The sequence below is a fragment of the Nothoprocta perdicaria genome, unplaced genomic scaffold, assembly GCF_003342845.1.
Source record: "Nothoprocta perdicaria isolate Ctin4 unplaced genomic scaffold, notPer1 scaffold_214, whole genome shotgun sequence".
In the NCBI taxonomy this organism is placed as follows: domain Eukaryota; kingdom Metazoa; phylum Chordata; class Aves; order Tinamiformes; family Tinamidae; genus Nothoprocta; species Nothoprocta perdicaria.
Window position 1 is genome coordinate 127,118 of NW_020455360.1, and position 18,725 is coordinate 145,842.

General features: G+C 45.2%; 1 protein-coding gene across 1 annotated transcript in view; it reads left to right on the plus strand.

Moving 5' to 3' along the window:
• DAPK2 (death associated protein kinase 2) overlaps positions 1-18,049 on the plus strand; it is a 30,167-nt gene extending 12,118 nt beyond the window's left edge. Inside the window, 9 exon segments of the mRNA XM_026038627.1 lie at positions 4,015-4,236; positions 7,063-7,201; positions 8,192-8,195; positions 9,801-9,926; positions 11,158-11,206; positions 11,812-11,838; positions 14,684-14,836; positions 15,954-15,999; positions 16,606-18,049. Of these exon segments, the coding sequence (XP_025894412.1) occupies positions 4,015-4,236; positions 7,063-7,201; positions 8,192-8,195; positions 9,801-9,926; positions 11,158-11,206; positions 11,812-11,838; positions 14,684-14,836; positions 15,954-15,999; positions 16,606-17,247 (1,408 nt within the window). The 3' untranslated portion in view covers positions 17,248-18,049.
• The last annotated feature ends 676 nt before the right edge of the window (positions 18,050-18,725 follow it).

Sequence of the window (18,725 nt, forward strand, 5' to 3'; positions counted from 1 at the left end):
GAAGTCAAGAGCTGGATCTCCTTGCTGCTGTCGACTCCTTTCCTTTCTCAAAAGGAAAGCACGCGTCCCTTTCTGCTTTCTTTTCTGGGAATATTTTCCCTTCTAATGGACAGAGCAGAGCAATATTTGCTTTAGCTTTTGCTCAAAGCCTCTTCTCGCTGCTCGTCCTTTCCTGACCCGCTAGCTCTTTTTTCTTGGTGTCCTTCAGGGTTTCACCACCTTGTGAAGCTTTAGGCCGCTCGTGTGGAATGGCTGCTGCTTTGTGGTGATGATCTTAGAGGGTTGCTCAAGAATATCTCATCATTCCCCTGCCATGGAATGGTGGAATTCCTCCCTGTGGTGGAGGAGTGGAGGGGGGAAGCCATAAAATGTAAGGGATGGGATAATGTGACAGCGTGGGCAACCGTCCAGGCTGTAAATATGTCAAAGGGTAAAAAAGCAATTCCTATGATGTGTCATTGCTATTTTTGCAGGATTTCAAGTAAACAAAACTCTTCAAAATCGTGGTCATTTTGTGGGCATTGTTGGTCGTTTAGCATAAATGCAAAAATAACTTTGTGTTTGCTCCCGTAATCTGCAGGCATAGTGATACTTTTTTTCCCTAAACCTTTTTGGTAAAATATCTGTCCCTAGGGTGAAGTCAAGGAAGTAGATACAGCAACGGGAGTATCAGGCCTCTTTTGATACTGTGGATCAAGTAAGCTCTGATTCTTCAAAACAAACAAAAACAGAGCCATTAAAGAGGACTAGAGTGTCCAGTAGAAGCCCATGGTGTTTACAGAAGCAGCTCTCAGCACTATAGATTGAACTCTTCTAGCAGAATATTTAAGGCTTTTTTTTTGTTGTTGTTGTCAAGCAGGAGTTTAATTCTGTTAAGATCTCTAGGAGTTCACATGTAATGACAAAATCAGGAGGCAGAAATGCAGCCTCTTAATGGATCCGCCAAATGGTTGCAGTCTAGATGCCCTGTGTGATTAATGAATTAAAAGCTTCCTGAAGGGATAAGTAAACCTGTCCCATCCGTTCCTTCCTCTCTCCTGTGAAGTGTTTAGGATATGTCTGAGAATGAGCAACAAAAAAAGACCCTTTGAGCAGCCCAGTGTCATTAGAGGTGTCTGACATGGGGGGCTGTCTTGGTCAGTGGGTGTCAGTTTTTGGGAGCAAACAAGGGCTAAGTGAGAGCCTTAGTTTGAGATTTCTTTGACACTGCAGATTTAAGACAGGCTCCAACCACCCACTTGCATTAATGAGCACTAAACACATTATATATTATTAAGTTTCTGAGTCTCGTTGCTGTGCACACCGCACAATTTAAGCTCCAATGGAACTTGTATTTCTCACCAAGCTGGAGATCATAATATTGTACCAATGATAGCTCAGTGCATCTACGGTGTAAACACATTAAGTGCAAACACTTAACAAGTGTGTTTGTGATTCTTATGAAGAGGTTCTGGCTGATAAAATCACAGTAATTAAAGATCAAAATTTTCTGTGCATGCTGACTATAATGCCCTGGCAAAGGAAATAGCTTGTATTCTGGGTCTGAGAACCTGCCAGCTCTTTCAGAGTGAGAGCTCAGAGATGGAGCAGGGACTGGGGCTGCCTGTGGGTGTAAAGCAGAACCCATTGCCTTGTTTTGTCAGTGTGAAACGTGGTTGGACACCAGGGTGTCACCGCGGGTCCGAGGACACATGGGTGCAGATAAGACTCTGGTTTTGCTGATAGGATCCTGGGTTTGTGTTCGACTTTGCACCTGCCATGCGGGAGTCGCTGGCTGGCAAAGCTGCTCCTCTAGCAGGGCTGTGCTTCCCACCCTGTGATTTTATTGGATTGGCTGGGGCTTCCTCTCACACTAACTACCCAGAGATTCCAAATTGGTTTCTGCTCTGTCGTGGAAATGAAATGAGGATATTGTGTGTTTTTGCAGCAGTGCAGTTCTGTCAAGTAGCTGCTGACGACCAGAGCCTTTTCTGACCGGGAAACATGTGGAAACATGGGAACACATGGACGTGAAGTTTCTGGGCTTCATATAAAGAGTCCAAAACGGAACACAGCTCTTGCAAAGGAGCAGTTTTAGCCAAACTCTGCCAGATTTTACCTCTTTGTGATCACAAGAGGCGTGCTACCCTTTAGCAGAGCAAAGCGTGGGCTGAAGCCCGTGACATTGGCTGTAAACTCAGGTCGCCAGTTCTTTGGTCTCGTTCAGCACCATGGCAATATGGTTCAACCTCAACCCGCTGCCGACAGACTCGTTTCCCACTAGCTGGGCTCGGTGCTGTGGAGCTTCCCCACTAGCTCCTTGTTTTCCAGCAGCTCCCGTTCAACCTCCTGCCTGATTCTGTGCTCTGTGCACCGCTGTGGGCAGGTCTGCACTGTCAGACTGCTGGTTGTGGGTGTGCAGGTAAAGTAACGATTGGTCACGAAGGGATAATCAGGTACCAAGGGGTTCTGAGATGGCCTATGTAATTGAAAAAATGAGCTTTGTTTATTTTATTCCTTATGTAAAAAAGGTTATTGAATAGTAGTAGAAAATACTAGACCTTCCTATCGAGGAATGTGCAGGAGCAACGAAGGAGACTCATTCTGGATGGAGCAGACCGACCTCACCACGTTGCAGGTGACCGAAACCAATGTCAAGGTGTTAAATCCAGTGTTCTCGGTGCTCGTTGGTGCTTGAGCTGGAAGTGCTTGAGCTGGACACCAGAGAGTCTGCTTAATTTTGTTGCAGAGAACCATTATCAGTGGTTTCTGTTAACTCCAGCTTCTCTTGTGTTCACACATGTTCAGTTTAGAGTTGGTTTTGGAAGCTCTGCGGGAAAATTAATAGCTGGAGAGGTTTTTGTACCCAAACGGGGATTTTCCATGAATTTAATGAAAAACAAATTATCCTAACTTCTTTTTAGTAAAGAGTAGTTGGAAGTTAGAGTTTATGATGAAACCTCAAGCCATTCAAGTTTTCATATAGCTTCAGACTGAGTATTTTAGTACCTGTGCAGATCAAGCCATGGGGTTAATACATATTTAAATCTACAAGCCTGCTACCCTCTTTGCTTAGCGTTACAAATTTAAGTCAATTAAATTTGTAATAGAAAGATAAGGTATGCTTAATTAAATCTTCTGCCTGTATTCTTGCCTAACACAAAGTCTTTACCTCTCAAATCCTGTTTTAGCCGCCACTAAAAAGCTACCACTTTTCTTGCTTAATTTTGCTAAGACACCACTCGGTTGGATTAGTCTTTTTGAAAAGCAGCTGTAGAGATGAAGGAAACCTCGGCTCTGGGGACAGCATATGTGTAACGTTCAAACAGTGCCTCTCAAGGGAATGATGAAGCAGAAAGGCTCACACAAAGGAAAATAAAGCAGGACTGCAGAGTTCCCTGTTAGAAAGTCAATAAAAAGGGCCTCATTCCAAAAAGTTCCTGTCACTGACATGACGCTGCAACCTCTACGTTCGTTATGTGCTGAAATAGTCATCTGACCACCAAATGTTCCCCTCTTAGGAGATAGCAAGGAACTATTAAAACTGGGCTGGAATTTCTTAATCTAGGAGCCACAGCAAGGAAAGCTGCAGTAGCAAATGACAGGTATGTGCCTGTTGGAAACCACTGTCTGATAAGATGGGAACTTCTCTCTCCTTGTCCTGACAGCAAGGACAGAGCATGAACTGCATGCACTTAGATTACATTTATAGCCAAGCTTGCCAGGGAAGTGCAGAACTGTGAATAGGACAGTACTTTCTGTGAAAATAAACTGGTTACTGGAGGTCAATTCGACATTTCCAAAGGGTCCTCAATCCCCCTGAGCCCCTTCCTGAAAGATTATCCTGCAAGGAGATGCTTTGATGCCTGCGTGTCCTTTCAGTCCTCACTGCTGTCGGGAGAGCAGCCTGGAGTGGCAGCGTTGTTGCTGTTGGGGGCTTGCAGGATCAAGCTTTGTAGATGAACAGTTCTTTCATCTGAGAGCTTCAGCGTTTATTATGCTTTTTATGCTTTTTTTTATGCTTTTATTACGCAGTGGCCAGTTTGCTATAGTGAAGAAATGCCGAGACAGAAGCACTGGCGTGGAGTACGCTGCCAAGTTCATCAAGAAGCGGCAGAGCCGGGCCAGCCGGCGCGGCGTGAGGCGCGAGGAGATCGAGCGGGAGGTGACCATCCTGCAGCAGGTCCTGCACGCCAACATCATCGAGCTGCACGACATCTACGAGAACAAGACGGACGTGGTCCTCATCCTCGAGCTGTGAGTGAGGGGCTGCCTGCCCTCCGGGGCAGCTGGGCGAGCAGGACAGGGAGCTGAGGCTGCTGGAATGGGACCCTCGGGCCCCCCTGCCCTTGGCAGGAGAAGGGGTTGAGCTCCCTGGGAAGCGGCTCCCCCAGCTCCTCCTGTGCCCTGCAGTGCAGGTGTTTTTGCTACTCGGCCAAGGCAAGGGGTATAAAGGGCCTCTAGACACCCATTTTTAAATGCAGAAGAGCCCTGACAGTAAAGAGGGAGGCGAAGGTTAATTTTTAAAGAAGAAATTCCTCTCTGCGGTTCAGCCAAAAGAGCTGTGCTCTTTGTAAACAGCATTTCTGCCTCCTGACCTGGAAACCCAGCGTCATTCAAAGTGACTTGGAGATATTGCTCTCTGGGTAACTTCAGCCTCTAAAGGAGAGGTTGAAGGGGAGGTTTGCAAGATCGCACCGGAGCTGCGGGTGTTCATCCGGGTATGTTTGTGTGGCTCAGCTTTCCTGCCGTGACACGGTGGTTGTGTCCCATCTACGGACACCTGACAGCCCACAGGAACCCAGGCGTTGTTGCACAAAGCAGTGTCATGTGCTCGACAGAGCCAGAACTGGAAGTGGGTCTTCTGACAAACTGAGTCTTGCTGGTCAGGGTGTACAGTCCTGGCCAGGGGGAGGACTGGAATTTGCCACACAGGGGAGGGAGGGAGACATTTGGGGACACTCGGTGCTGCTCTTCTTTGGAGTCAGTATCACCTGGTTTCAAACCCTGAGTTTTAGAGTGCAGAAGATGACACATTCTTGATCTGTCAAGCCATGGCACGGGTCTACATGGCTGTGAACAAGGAGCCATGCTGAGGTCTTTCACTTGCCAGCAATTTTTAGATACCTACTAAATACTGCATTTTTCTGAATTCGTAAGTCAGGAAATGCAGAGATAGCAGGGCTGAATTTACGCTCACCATGTGTTCCCAAGAGCACTGCTGCAGCCTTGCTGTGTGTACGGCGTCCGGACAACGAGGCTTTATCCCTGAGCGAGATGAAATGACCAGTGGCTTTCCAGGGGAGGCAGTGTTTAGGCCAGGGAGCATTCCCGGAGATTAATGGGGCTGCTGGCAGCTGCTGTTTGAGTGATGAGGAGCATCTGCTCATTTTTAAGTATATATTGATGGCCAAATGCTGGTCTCCGCAGCCAGGCTTTGAGGGACAAGAAAGGACCTTTCTGCTTCTGACTAGCAGCTGTTTTTGGCTCAGACGACCTCCTGTGTCACCAACTCCTGCTTTTCTGTGGAATTCTGTAGAATTGCCAGGCTGGCCCAGGGCAGTACTTAGTTGTTCTTAGTTTTTTTGATTGTTTCAATTCAACCAACCTACAACCATGGAAAAAGAGGCAAAGTTTCCAGGGTCCTGAAGTGACCAGAGCAGAAGGAAAGCTGTTAAGCAGGGGTGAGACCCTGGATGTCACCTGAAAAGGCAGCTGGCGTCTCTGGGACTGAGTGACTAAGGGGAGGAGGAAGGAAAAGCAAAAACACACAGGCAGCAATCGTGCTGTATCCCTGGGTCATCTCAAGTTTATTTTTTGTTTTCTGACCATTTAATCATAACTAAAGCCTCAGGTGACTTTTCCACAGGTGAATATGCTTTGTGTCCTGCCTTACGTTGTCCACAAAGTGTTTAGCTATGTGGGTGCTGTGAACTGTCAGCCGCAGCAGCAGCACGAGCCAAGGCCAAGGTCTCGTGGCTTTCACACTGACTTCTTGTTTGCACTGGCTTTGACTTGACTTCTCCCTGCAGGTTTTGTAGCTGAGAGAGGCAGCGTAAGGAATCACTGTGCAGTCACCCCGGTGCCATGCCTGGTTCAGAGGTAGCATTGCCCAAACAGCGAGATCCGACTTGTCTCCGAGTCACAACTGTGTGTGAACTTAAAGCGTTTGAAACTGCCAGGTTTTTACTGGTGCATTGCAGACAACAGGGCCAAAACTTCATCTTCTAACATGGCTTTGGATGCCACGAATCTGTTGCTTGTGCTCTGAGCAGCAAGCCCAGCTGGAGGTAGATGCATCAGAGCCCTGAGACCCGCCTCACACTTCTGCTCTCCCTTTGAATGGGGAACTGGGAACAACAAAAGTGGGTGTTATTATAAGCAACAAAGCTGCAGGTGATGGCAAATGAAGTAACTGGAGCATCCTGCTTCAAAATAGGTAGAGATATAGTGCTCTAGCTCTCAATAAAAGAGAGAAAAATAACAACAGGTATAATGCACTCAATATATATGGAAGATACTCGGTTTTAATGCGAGTACTCCCAATAGTATGCAATAATCCTCCACTTCCTTTTTTTGGGAAGACAATTTTAAGGTACTTTCCAAGCTACTGTAATGTGCTGTATTTATACAAACTCAGCACAGGATGACTGCTTTCCTGGCGGTTATATGTCAAGGAAAAGTCTGCAGCAGAAGATTGTCATGGCAGAAGGGTTTAATGGAACCAGATTTTGCTGGCAGATCTACTTGCCTCATGTTATTGATGACAAAAACAGCAGTCCTTTACCATGTCTGTAAATTCAACAGAAAATGCACCTCTTTTTGGTCCATTATAACTCTTGATTAATTAAACCTTGCAGCATCATTGAGTTAGAGGAAGGTAACTCATTTTACAAGGGAGGAAAAGCTAAAAGGGAGTTTTGGCAAAGCTGGGACCAGGACACGCAGTTGTTGTGTTGCCTGCAAGGGTGGCCCTTCCAAACTGCTTAGAGCTTTATTCCCACTTCAGCTTTTGTGCTTGTGTTTAATTTATGTGACTTACAATGCAGTAGGTAACGGGACATTTCCTGATGTGTTTTGCAGGGTGTCTGGAGGAGAACTTTTCGACTTCTTGGCACAGAAGGAGTCTTTGAGTGAAGAGGAAGCAACCAGGTTCATCAAGCAGATTTTGGATGGTGTGAATTACCTTCACTCCAATAAAATTGCTCACTTTGATTTAAAGGTAAAGATGCTGGCTGAGGGCTTCTGTCGTCATCATTTAAGGACCGCAGCTTCTACTGTTTGTTGAATACTCGCATATGATAATGTACCTAAAAGAACAGGTATAAACCATTTTAAATGGTTTACAGACAGTCTTTCTTGTTTGGATTGTGACCTACCTAGGTGAACTTGCCTCTCTGAAGCTTGGATTCTGTCCCCTTTGGGGATAAAACTCTAGAGACAACGAGAAAGCTGCAGAACTGGCTGCCCCAGGCACGGCTGCTTTCAGTTCAGCACACGCTCATTTCCTGGGAAAGTGGAATAAAATAGAAGGAAAGAAAATAAAGAAAGAAGCTGCAGTGCTAGATCACATGTTCCTTGTCCTATCTTTAATTCTGGGATGATTTATTATTAATGACTGCACTAATGCATGTGATGTGGATAGACTGTTCCCGTATTCCCAGGATATATGGTGTGATTCCTTGGGCTAAGAGTGTGCCAAACAGAGTCTTAAAGGTCTTGTTGCTGAATTAGCATTCGTGTCATAAATGTAGTTGTTACAAATGCATTTAACCTATCAAACTGTCTAGCAAACTACTCTTCAAGTCTTCACTTTGGGGTACATGTGAAAAAGCATATGAGATGTATGAATGCATGCAAGGGTGGATAGAAACACATGATCTTATAATTACTATATGAACCCAGACATTCAAGACAAATTGTATTCACTGTTGTTAGGCTGTATTCACAAATTGTTAGGCTAGAAAAGTAGCCTCACGTTTGGTGGCACCAAGTTATTGTGAGAATATAAATAACAAATTGTCTCTCGCTACTGATTCTGATATTTAGTGCCAGGAATGCTGGGTGGTCAATAAAGATGTTACAGAAAATGCAATTAGAGATTAGAATGGGTGAGTAGAGAATCCTTTCATTGGTAGTGAAAGACAAATGCTGTAAAACACATTGACAGAATAGCTCTCCTTGGTTTTGCTGGACTGGTTTTTGAGTTCAGCCTGGTGTTAGATGCAATTTTAAGCAGTATTCTGATTAGAGAGGTGATTTATAATCTGCTCATTGTTTGATAGGGCTCTTTTGGTTGCAGTGGATCTCCGCTGGCTCACACCACAGTGAAACAGTGCAGGAGGTAGCGACCTTTGCCTATAGCCTTTTGCCATTTCAGTCCGTTCTGTCCACTCCAAACAAGCTTACATTGTACATCTGGAATGAGCACATATGTCCCAGCTCCCCAAAGGAAGCCCAGACGGGTTCGCCTGAGGCTAAAATCCACGTGGCCCAATGGCTGTGGCCATAAATTATTGATGTGACCTCTTTTCCCGAGCGAGCCCGTGTGTTAGCAGGGGCTGCTTGCCCATTAGGATCTGCTGCACGGAGGCCAGGCAGCTGCCAGCGGCCAATTAAGGTCTCTCACGGATGTTCTGGTCTTGGGAGTAACTCTTGAAAGATTTGACGCACCCAAGCCCTGCAGCAGGGATCAACGGGAGCCTCAGGTTACTCTGAAACTGAAAAGCTTAGGAAATAGATGTTGTGTCTGGTAAAGAATGTGGAGCCAAAGTCTGTGGTTGGGAAAGGGTAGCTTTAATTTCACAGTTCCTCAGGCTTTGGCTCAGTGCTTTTCCTTATACTGCTGTGGGAAATGCTGCTTTCTGTTGTCACTTGTTGTCGCGCATGAGACAGGATAATCTTTAATTCCAGCTCCTTCCAATCTCAAGACTATTCAGGTAGCAAATTCCTAATCTTCCTTGACCTCGTTGTCGCAGCTATTAATTTAGTCTCATACAAGGGAGTATTTTCCCTCTCAAAGCAGATTCAGGTATGTCCAGAATCTTTCAAAAACCTTCCAAAAGGGGAGCAGCTGGGCAGAAACAGTGAGCTCTCCCAGTGCAAATTCCATGAAGAGATCAGCAAAATTGCAGGCAACCCGAATACCCGGTGGTGCAACCTGGGGCCCGACCGTGTCGGCGCCGGGTGTTTGCTCTGCTCCACGTGCTCAGCAGCTGCTCCGAGGATGCCCCTTCTCCGGGAGCAGCTCCTGGACTCGGGCAAACGCAGGGCTTGAGGTGGGAGATCTTCCCAGGAGACCCTGCAGGCCAGGAGGTGTCTTCTGTGTGAGGAGGGGACAGGATGTTTGAAGCTTTCACTTCATCTTACAGGGCCATTCTGCTGCACAGATAGTCCAGGGACAGTCACACTGGGCAACAGCAGAGAGCTGGGTGAACAACTGCTGCCCCACTGCCAAAACAGGGATCTCTTGGCTACCACCTGGCACTAGCTGCCATGAGCAAGAGGAGCCTACAGATGCTAAGGGAAGAGATGGAGAGGGAGTTTTTGTACGAGATAGTAATGAAGACAATAAGGGGAGGCAAGTATTATTTTTATCAGGTCTGAAACATACACATTTTGCTGCTCTGAAGTTCTAGTCCATTCAATAACATCAAATTTCACTATTGTCCCTTTATCAAATCAGGGCACAGGTACATTCTTGCTTTACAGTGTTGTCTATGTGAGGGAAGAAAGGTATGAGAACTCTAGGCCTAAATCTGTTACTTTCCCAAGATGTTATAATAACAAATACCTTTTTTTTTTTTTTTTTTTTTTTTTTTAAAATATTATGCTTCTAGACAAGAATATCCCTATTCCACACATCAAGCTCATCGACTTTGGCCTGGCTCACAAAATAGAAGATGGAGTTGAATTTAAAAACATTTTTGGGACTCCGGAATTTGTAGGTGAGTGAGTGGTCACTTCCTTTGGTTTGTAATAACAAGTTCCATGAGAAAGGTAAGACACCTTTCCCAGACCAAGAATCCAGACATAGGGGTGGTTTCCATCTCCTGAAGTAGCTGTTCTCACCTCATTGGGACTCTCTTAAATCTGGAGGTTCTTGGAGCAGGAGAAAGGTGCTCTGCATAGACAAGACCTGATGGTCTTGCGAGAGCAGCTTGCAGCCAAATGAATAGTGAGATACAATTTCAGAACTGAGACTGAAAACTTTGCAGTATAAATTCCAGTCTTGTACCTTTGGCTTGGGGCAAGTAAGTTCTCTATACATGGCTGCCTAATGACATGAACGTCACTGTTGATGCTTTCTAGAGAAAGCTGCTTCCCCCTGTACACCTGTGGAGTCCAAACCCCTCAATTCCCCCTGCATTTTTCCACCTGATCCTCTTTGCTGCATCCTGGTCACATCTGTAGTCTGTCTAGATTGGATTGTGGTTAATCCTGCTCCTTTCCGTTAGAGGTTTGGGAGGTTGTTAGTTTTGTTTCGTTTGTAAACCACGTTCCAGTTAAGCACACATATAGTTTATGTAACAACATAAACTCATATTTCAGCTCTGCTACTTTGCTCATCTCAGCACCTCACCTTGCTCTTTCCTCCAACATGCAGTCTTGCACGGGGGTGTTTTTCAACTAGAGAGTGTTTCCCTAAAGATAATAATAATAGTATAATAATATATAATAGTATAATAATAGTATAATAAGAATAATATGAATAGTAGTGTAGGCTGGCAAGTGACTTTAATCTCTCGCCTAAGGGCTGTTTCTCACTGGCCAGTAGAAACTACCTTTAGAGGCCCTAGTTAAATGTCATTCTGAAAGCAAAACAGAAAACAGGGCAAAGCTCAGATTCTTGGGGATAATGGTATCCTTGCTAGGTGAAGTCATTTGTTATTGCAGGCATGATCTGTACTGCAGTTAGACCATAACTGCCTGACCCTTATTCTTGAGTTGCATTGCGCACCCTCTTACTCCATAGGATTTCTTAGGGACACTTGGGAACTTGATTCTGACCAGAATAATAAACCATTAAACAGAAAGTGCCTCCTATACTTAGTTCTTCCTCTCTCACTTGCTGCTTTTTTTCTTTAGCAGAGATAATTCTTGACCTGCTGCACATTCAACTTGTGAATTATTTCTTCCCCCTTCAGTTGCTGATATTTGATTAAATATCTCTTACAGCTCCAGAAATAGTAAACTATGAACCACTTGGACTAGCTGCAGATATGTGGTGAGTTTTTAACTTGTTTTTTTCCCAGTTGCTCTCATTTTATCACAACAAATTAAGAAGGAAGTACATTAAATGCAATTGTTAATTGTCAATTCTTTCTTTCTATTTTAATGCGCTGTTTGTGATAAAAAGGTGAGTATTTAATGTGTGCCAAATTAGAGTGCAAAGCTTTAATGATGGCAGTTAAGAGTTAACACTGTGCCACTGCCCACAGCAACGTGTTCCTGCAGTGCCTGTGGCAGCCTCCTTTGTAAGAGCCCTGCGTGCAGAGCAGACCTGCGTGCCCATCTGATCTGCTGAGAGGCAGTGAAGGGAGTTACCCCAAGTAAAACATCCTTCCTTGTATTTTTCTTTGTGCCCGGTAGCTCGCTGCCTACCGTTGTAGAAATGCATCCAAATATCAACCTTACTTGAATTTATGTGTAAAATCCATGTCTTTTCACTGAAACATCATCATTTTGTTATGAAAGGTATTAGTCGTTGTCAAAACCATGGCCCTTCTGCCTGTCTAGCAACTGCTGTTGTCATTTTCATGTTACATACTTTAAAAATAATACATATGATATAAAACAGCTGTAATTAGTTGTCTCCTCCTTCTTTTTTAGGAGTATAGGAGTCATCACCTACATACTGTAAGTACAATGGTAGATTCACTCCTGTAGAAATAACCCTGTTTGCTCTATTGCATTAAAAAAACACAGCCCTTCAGTTGTGTAAGAAAAGTGCTGCACTGAAGGTGTGGGTGGTTGTTTGTCTAGTGGACAAATGACCCTCTGCAGCCTATTCAAAATTAAAACAACCCTTTTTACAGGGGAACAAAGGGCTCATTTAACATAGTGGAGAAGAAGCTGGTGGGAATATTGCTGCACTTGGTAGGCACAAGAAAGAGGAAGAGATTTCTCCCAAGACTATTAGAACAAGAGCATATAAACCAGTGATGAATAAGAAAAAGTGGGAAAATAAAACAAGTTCACACTTTAAGAAATGAGGCTTCCTGGGCATGCTGGGCACAAGCACATGAGGTAGTTCTGAGATGGAGCTCAGTTAGCTGTGGAAGTGCCCGAGTGGTGCCGGATTCATGCAGTGGAGTAGTAAGAACTGGAGAAGTGGTTGGGGATGCCTGTCCTAACTGATCCCGTTGGAATCCAGCTCCTGATGGCTGGATGTGCCTCATGTTGCTGCTCGTGCCAGGCTGCCTGTCTTGCTGTCCAGTTTGGAGAAGGTGCCCACTAGTACTGGAGGGAATTCTGCATTGAACAGCACTGAGCTCAGTGCACGTATAGAAGCTTGAAAGGGAGGGATTGCTGCCCCAGTGTGGAAAATAAACAGAGAGGAATCAAATCCACCCTCAGGCAATGTCCAGGGCTGCACAAGAGCCATGGGCTGAGAAATCAGCCTCAGTGCAATAAAATCCCTTCTATCATGTGGTACAGGAGAGAAATACAGGGTCATCCTGGAGAAGCCCAATGACGAGTGAAGAAGTTTAAAGCTGTCCAGACTCTTGCTCTTCATCAGCACTCTGTGTCATGAGTGACAAAACACTCAGCTCTGCAAATTGCTATTTATGGGGGTTTATAAAAGCTGAGAGCAGCACTTGGGGGCTGAGGAGGAGCGGGTTGGAGTTCTTACCCTGTGATTACCTGGGTGCCCAGGTGCTTTCAGGAGGCTTTTTGGTTGCAGTGCAGCCCTGTTCTGGAGGCAGAGTCGTGCAGTGGCTGCTCCAGCCTGCAGCCAGTGCCAGTAGATCTGTTTGAAGTTGGCTGGTAAAGATTGCTGTAGCACATAAGTCTGCAAATAACCCTACTGTACAAAAGAAGAGGAAGAAAAAGAGCATTTTCTGGGTGTGAGGAGGGTGTGCTTAAATGGCATGATGTGTAATAGCAGCTTTTATGGCCTCGGCGAGCTCTGCCTGTAAATTTTATTGCCTTTCGTTCTGAAGAACTCTGAATAACTGGGGTGAGTAAAGATACTGCATGCCTTGGCAAATGCAGCATTCACATGGATGGCGTGTACAGGTGTCCCCGTAAGGTGCTTACCAGCCCTCAATTCAGTGCCTGGAGGAGTGATTCAGTGGGCTGGACTGGGAGCACCGAGCCTTTATCTCGGAGGCCTTGCAGGTAGGAGGGGACGGTGGCCGGCCCTGAGCCAGGGAGTGCCAGGAGCCACCGGGTCGGGCGCCAGGGTTTGAGGCCCCTCCGTCTGGCAGGTCACAGGACGTCTCCACAGCCCGTGGAAACGGAGCAGACGCTCAAGGGGAGACTTAGTGAAACTTGCTAAGTGATGAGAGCGGCTGTGGCCGATGCAGGAGATTCCCATGGCTCCCAAATCCAAAGGGTTTCTGCCCTGGGAGGTGTATTCAGGGTGTAGGATCCATGTGTGGCAGCTGGGGACTGGGCTGAGTGGCCGAGGCGGTTCCATCCAGCTTGTCCCCAAGTATCCCATATGGATCCCACGTCCACGTGGCAGGCGCAGGGTAAAAGGTCTTTGGATCAGGCTCCTGCAAGCCAGCAGTTCAGCATTTGAACCTCCAGCTTAGATCCCAAGCATCTGAGCCTGCTGCTCCCTGGAGCTACGTTATCACAGCCTAGCCCCGGTAGACAGGAATAACAACAGACCTGAAGGTTTTAAAAAGGGATGAGATCAATTACCTCGGTATAAATAACATTTCCTGTAAAGCAGACTTTGCAAGTCAGCATTCCAGGGAGCTGGAGTAAGAAGGGGGATGACAAGGCGGGAGGAGCCTGCGCTGACACTCGAGTTTTATGGAGCAGAGCCACAACGAAGGACACCAGTCACAGCGACATAGGCAAAGCAGGATGAAAGCTTTACCTGTCCAAATAGAGACTGCTGAGTGCCATTTTGAACTGCATGGAATTTTGCATTGTTCAAACAATTGGATTTCACTGCAGCTAAAAATCGCTGTCTTGTTTGGGGGCTCCTTTGGAGCAAGTGCCTCCCTCTCCTGCAGCACGTGAGGCAAAGCCACACATCTGATTTCCCCATCACGTGTTGCTTGTAGATCCAGCTGGGACAGTGTTTTAGACTGTACCTACTGCTCAGGGAAGTCACTAAATCTGCAAGGAGAAGAGCAGTAAGGGGCAGGATTCCTGCTACCCAATGAAAATCTGTAGAAATCCCATTTCTGCTTGATTTTAGAAGCTTTTGCCTGGCATGTTACACGCTGGCAGGGACAGAGCTTCTCCTCAGTCAGGTGAGGTTTAGCGATGGCTTCAAGGAGACCCTGAGCGTGGCAGGATCTGTGCAGTTCTCTCTCTGTGGGCACACAGCAGTGCTGCACGGGATGAGTCTGACTCATAAGCACAAATATATGAGTCAAAACTGGACCCAAATGCCTGGCTGCTCCGTCACAGATATCCACAAATGTAGAGAGTGCATTACATGACTGTTGTAATTTGCATTACAGAATCTCTCCTGCTTATTTTTCCAATTGATTCTTTTTTTTTCTGTCTTATTTAGGCTTAGTGGTGCATCACCTTTCCTTGGAGAGACCAAGCAGGAAACACTTGCCAACATCACAGCTGTCAACTACGAGTTTGATGAAGAATTTTTCAGCAATACCAGTGACCTAGCAAAAGATTTTATCAAGAAACTCCTGGTGAAAGACACACGGTAAGGGAAAACTCAGAAAGAGACCTCTGCTTTCGCTAAGCAAGCTCTGCTGCTGCGGCCCTGGGGAACTGCTGCAGCCAGAAGCCCTGAAAATAGCTCTGTGCCACCATCCCCTGGGTATGGCAGGACCTGCCACTCGCCTTTGCATTACACTTTGACGTTTAAATACTCACAGGTAGTGCTCAAGCTGCTTTTACACGCAGAGTATTTCCTCTGTTTCCATTTTTATTTGTGCGGTATCCTTGCGGGATTTGTCTGCTGTGGTTTTGCTCTGCTTTTCTGCTCTGTTTCTGGTGAAATTTTGGTAGATGGGGGCCCTAAGCAAGGCAGGGAGGCTGCTCAGCTTGGTCCCTGTCCCCTGACACTTTGTGCTCTGAGCAGACGAGGCAGGGCTGAAGGAGGCAGGCCATTACTGAGCAGCATCTGCATCATGTTATTCCTGAAAGAGTATGTTGCACTGTATATGCTGTTCTACCACATATAGTGGCAAGTATATAAAAACCTGTATTTTCAAGTGGCTGCATCTATTTTTTCATACTGAAAAGCAGTTTGTTTGTTTTCCCTATTTCTAGCCACATCCTAATATCGCTAAAATGTGTGACTTAAGAATATACAGGCCAGGACGCACCCCATCAGCCTTGCTCTCAGTTGAGGTCTCGCGCTGTGCACACATACATGCGTGCACATAAATGCACATAACACTCTGCTGCTCTTAAGATCACCTGGATCTTGTGTGATAACTATGCAGAGCTTTATTCTCTCTTTCCAGGAATCACAGACCTTGTTTAGTTTTGTTGTTGCTTTTAGTAAAGTGCACTCAGGAAGAGGCTCTCATTGCCCTTACCCCTTCTTTTCCTGAAGGGTAGTCAGGCTGCTGTAGTTCCTTCTCATGGCTTCAATAGGGGAGAAAACAGATATTAGGAGTATTAGGAAGAACGAGGCAAGCTCTTCAGCCAGGATCCCTGCAAACCTTAGAGGATCTGGGGAAAGGGGATGGTTTGAGGTGAGGTGTTTGCACAGGTCCAGCACTGGGAGAAGTGTGGGTCAATGGACACGAGTACAAGCTGCTCCTCACTCAAATCTGTGTTTTTCTTCTTTTCTTTGGTTGTTTTTTTAGGAAACGCCTTACCATCCAGGAAGCTCTGTCTCATCCATGGATAACGGTAAGAACAAATAGAGAAGCAGATCTCGCTTTTCTCCATGAGCAAAGCAGAGACATTTCCATTCTCACTGGTTTGTTAAACGAAAAATTGATCTCTAGTATATTTAGAGAGCAGTTGAAAGCTGACCCCATCCAATGTGGAAAATGCCAGTTGCTGTGCCAAGTGTGATTTGCTTGCATTTGTGTGCCTGTACTTTTCTTTTCATCCTAAACATTGCTTGCCTTCATGGATAAATGTCTTACTGAAAATAGATTGGTCTAATCTTAGCATGACTAATGAGGATGTTAGAAATCCAGTTTTTGCTCTGCACTGCAGAAAGCATTAAGTGGAGCGTTTCCAGGATTGATAATTTTGAGACTTATCTGCTAAAAATTAGCATGAAAATAAACCAGACCCTTTCATTTACACTCACCACACTGGAATGAATGCGCCTTGCTCATCACATTAGTTTTTTATTTTCCTTTAATCAAATGCATGCAAGAAAATCTCTGGGAGCAAAGAATCTCCCACTGTTGTGGAAATTCAGGCTGCATCCTTTGATGTGTAGAGTTTGAATGACTGCCCTGTCTTGTAAACGGTCAGTAATATTAGTTCCTCTGTCTGAAGCTGAAAGAAGAAACAAAAGTCCAAGAAAACAAGAAAGTTGAGAACACCCAGCTGAAGACAAAACGCCTAAGAGAGTACACCATAAAATGCCACTCGAGCATGCCTCCCAATAACACCTACATCAACTTCGAGCGCTTTGCCCGAGTAGTAGAAGACATTTCCCTTATGGAGCGGGGTTTCAGCGCTCTGGCTGTGTCCCACGATTCCTTACAGGAGGACATCGACGCTCTGGTTTCAATTTATAACGAGAAGGAAGCTTGGTATAAAGAGGAGCACGAAAGCGTGAGGCACCAGCTGTCTCAGCTCAAGTATGAGTACCGTAAAATCGAGTCCCTGAAAAGGCACCTGCAGGATGATATCAAGACTGTAGGCACTAGTATCACAGGCGTTACAGGGAAATACGCTGATCTGCAGGGTCAGTTCGAATCTCTAAGGCAAGAACTTTCCGAAGAACTCAAGTGGATCCAGGATTTAATGAATAGTTTTCGAATGGACAACGGAAGTGAGAGCCGTGTGAATGGAAATGTTGACTCTGTGTTCAACAAAGATATTAATGAGTCAGTAATGGAGCTGTTAAACAGATCTTGCTGTGAAGAATTCCTTGCAGGGTTGAATCTTGACATGGTGGAATCCAATCAATAATGTTGGTAGACGAGGTTAGGTGCAGAGATTGTGTGTTTTTGCTGTCTGCCTTATTGTACAGCAGTTGACTTGCCAGACTGCATAATCTCCACGTAGAAACACCACCTACTACTGACCAGTCCACAAACTCTTGGTGGTTTGTAGTGCTGAGGTGGTTTTCCTGTGCCCTGTGTATGGATTTATAGGGAACTGGATTATCACAGGAGTATGGAGCACATTATTCCCTACAGGCATGTGCACTGACTTCATCGTATGTACAGCTCCTGAAGATCACAAGGTAATTAAACTGGAATGAAGAGTAGTCCAGCCTGTGCTTCCTGGAGTTCACATACCTGGAAACCTCTATGAATCTCCTTGTAGCATCTTTGGTTGGGTGAAGAAAATGTCAGTGTAGACCTGCTGCAGATAGTGCTATGGAGCACATGAGAGAAATCCTTAGGAAGCTTAAATCTGTCCTGTAAAGCAGAGAAAATGATGCAGTAATTTTAACATCTACCAATGTGGAAAATCTCCAGGAAAATGACTGATGATAAAGAAATGTTAAGATGATTTTTTTAGGCCAGTTTTGCAGGCTTCAATCTTCTAATATCAACAGGTGTTAGTTACCAATTAATTCTTTTGTTTAAATTCAGTTATGTCTCCTATCCTGTACCAAAGAAATTCTCTTTGAAAGACAAAACTGTGAATTTGTAATGAACTCCTCAAATAACTGTGTGTAATTTCATTGTGCAAATATTTTTCAGTGATGATAAGCAATATCATAGACCTCTGGTTTGCTTTCTACGAGGAAGAAGGCAAAGCAAACTTAATTACTGTGTGGGATTTGAGACCAGTGTTTGTGTTGTGAAGATTTCTTTTTTTTGTAAGTGTGGAAAGTAAAAGAAGGGTTGGCCCCGAATTAATTCATGACCTGCTGTCTTGTATTTCAAAGACACCTGATTATACTGCACTTAAACATTACTGTCTCATATTTGGACACAATAAATAGTTCTTCATGCAGGAGGCAATTGCTCCCGACCAGTGCAGGCAGAGAGAGGAAGAGATGCTGAACATCTGTATGTTGGAAGGAGGTGCTGAGCCAGGCTCTGCAGCTGCTTTACAGCCCCTTTGCTCAGCTGTGCACAGAAACACAGAAAACAGCCTGTTTTCCAGAAAATTAATGCCTTAACTAGAGGGAATTGTTGTTCCTGACATTGTAAGAAAAATGTTTCCTGCTTTGAGATAAAAAGATAACAGCACTTTCATCCAGTTTGTGCAGTACGGTAGGTCCAGACCTGCTGCCTTCTCCTATGACATGCAGAGAACAGTGAAAATACCAGGGTCCTGAAAACAATTGTTCAACAGAGGTGGCGGCAACCTGTCGTTGGGCTTGGTGGAGGTGGAGGATGAAAACCGAATGTGCTCTCTGTGCTGTCTTACCTTGCACAAGAGGTAGAGTTTTCTGAATCTCCAAGCCACATGATGTCCCTCACAGCCCA